The sequence below is a fragment of the Cupressus sempervirens genome, chromosome 10 (assembly GCF_028749045.1).
Source record: "Cupressus sempervirens isolate cs-2001-9-10 chromosome 10, ASM2874904v1, whole genome shotgun sequence".
Classification (NCBI taxonomy): Eukaryota; Viridiplantae; Streptophyta; class Pinopsida; order Cupressales; family Cupressaceae; genus Cupressus; species Cupressus sempervirens.
Genome location: NC_143127.1, coordinates 354,914,895 through 354,916,386, shown reverse-complemented (window position 1 = coordinate 354,916,386; position 1,492 = coordinate 354,914,895). Strand labels below are relative to the sequence as shown.

Here is a 1,492-nt window from a genome sequence, read left to right as displayed (position 1 = left end):
CTGAGTAGAAAAGAGCTTATGTATTCTCTTCGCCGGTCACAAAGAAAGCAAAAACGCCAAACCAGAAGTCCAAAGCTACATTCTTCTTCTCATGGAGACTGCCATTACGATTGGTATTTAATCCGAGGTGATAGCTATTATTTCAAGTATGGGGTATACGCTCAGACTAACGCTTCATCTTGCATTTAACCATCTAAGGGTTCTTGATAGTTCGCAGTACATATTTAAAGTGTGTTTTTATGTCTGTAATGAAAATTGACTATTACTGTAATAAGAGCAATCTCGAATTAGACGGGCAAGACTACTACTCAGATTAGGCCTTGTGTGTCAGTAAGTAAGTCTTTCTGATATGATAAATTATTTCTGCGGTACCGTCATCTTAGACTTAAGAACCATCTAGACTAGACAACTTTATCAGAAACCATTATATGTCTTGTCAACAGTATTCCTATCTAGGAAGTCATCGATCGTGCTAATAAACAAAAGAAATAGACAATTTTAACTTGAATCAAGCTTTTAAATGTTTATCACTGAATATAATATCCTTTAAACCTCATCATGCTCAGGACAGTAGGTTTTAGATCTAACTTTGCGGAATATATTAAAATGAGAGATTAAGATTGTTCCACCAACAATTTTCAATAGCTTTCTCTGTTTTTTTATTATATTTTAGAAGTCATTTTAGTCTGTTGTTTAGCACTAATTCCATTCCTCTCAAATACATGCTACAGCAAACAACAAATGAGCCTCACGCACAACAACTATTTGGCCCAAATCTTGACATCTTTCCAGTGAGCTTCCATGCAACACGAAGCATTGGTCTGAGTGTACACACCAAATTTAAAAGAGTGGACGGCAGGACCTGAATCATCTGCCACTAACTTCTCCTCATCTTCCAAAAGCACCAACACTTTCCCTTCGTCTGCCTCATGGATAACGTTGAGATGAATCCAGCGATCATAAATATCAGTCGCCACAACTTGGTCATCATAACGCTTTAGCATCCCATCGTAAACATGCAACATGAACGCCGTGGCATGTCTTTCACCGCCAAAAATCTGCATGATACACACTCCAGTCGTTCCCCGTGGAACATAAAACTCACCCTCAAACTGCCACACACCGCTTGTGTAGTAATATCCCTGCGGCAATCACTTTAAATTAAGCAAAAAGAACTCATAACATTCTGTGACATCTTACTGAGAATTTAAAGGAGAACGATGCTAAAAAATAATCATCCAACCTTTATGCCGATTTCTGTTCTGGGTCTGGTTTTGCTCTCGCGGAAATGGGGCTTGTCGTCTTTATAAACCCACATGGAGTGGACGCCATCAATGAAGCTGTAGCGCTCCGAAACCTCTTTATCGAAGGGCTTTTGTATGTGGAAATTTGCACTGGTCAAATTCAGTTGAGTAAATCCTTCTGTTGGGTCTGCCGATCCAAATGAGACCCAAATCAGAAGCCCGCACAAAATCTGTAGCATTATCATCAT

The 1,492-nt window shown here is 39.1% G+C and overlaps 1 protein-coding gene across 1 annotated transcript; it reads right to left on the bottom strand.

The window, feature by feature from the left end:
• Window positions 1–635: 635 nt before the first annotated feature.
• Window positions 636–1,492, bottom strand: LOC149534061 (citrate-binding protein-like). The gene is made up of 2 exons (XM_089805969.1): window positions 1,244–1,492; window positions 636–1,142 (listed from the first exon to the last, which is right to left on the bottom strand). Exons 1-2 carry the CDS (start codon window positions 1,490–1,492, stop codon window positions 762–764), a joined length of 630 nt encoding a protein of 209 aa, XP_089662095.1. The 3' UTR covers window positions 636–761.

Bases quoted from the DNA above. Each gene is read 5' to 3' on its own strand.
- LOC149534061 (XM_089805969.1), bottom strand. From the start codon at position 1,492: ATGATGATAATGCTACAGATTTTGTGCGGGCTTCTGATTTGGGTCTCA. The intron at 1,143-1,243 runs GTTGGATGATTA...TGATTGCCGCAG, and splicing joins GAACAGAAATCGGCATAAAG to GGATATTACTACACAAGCGG.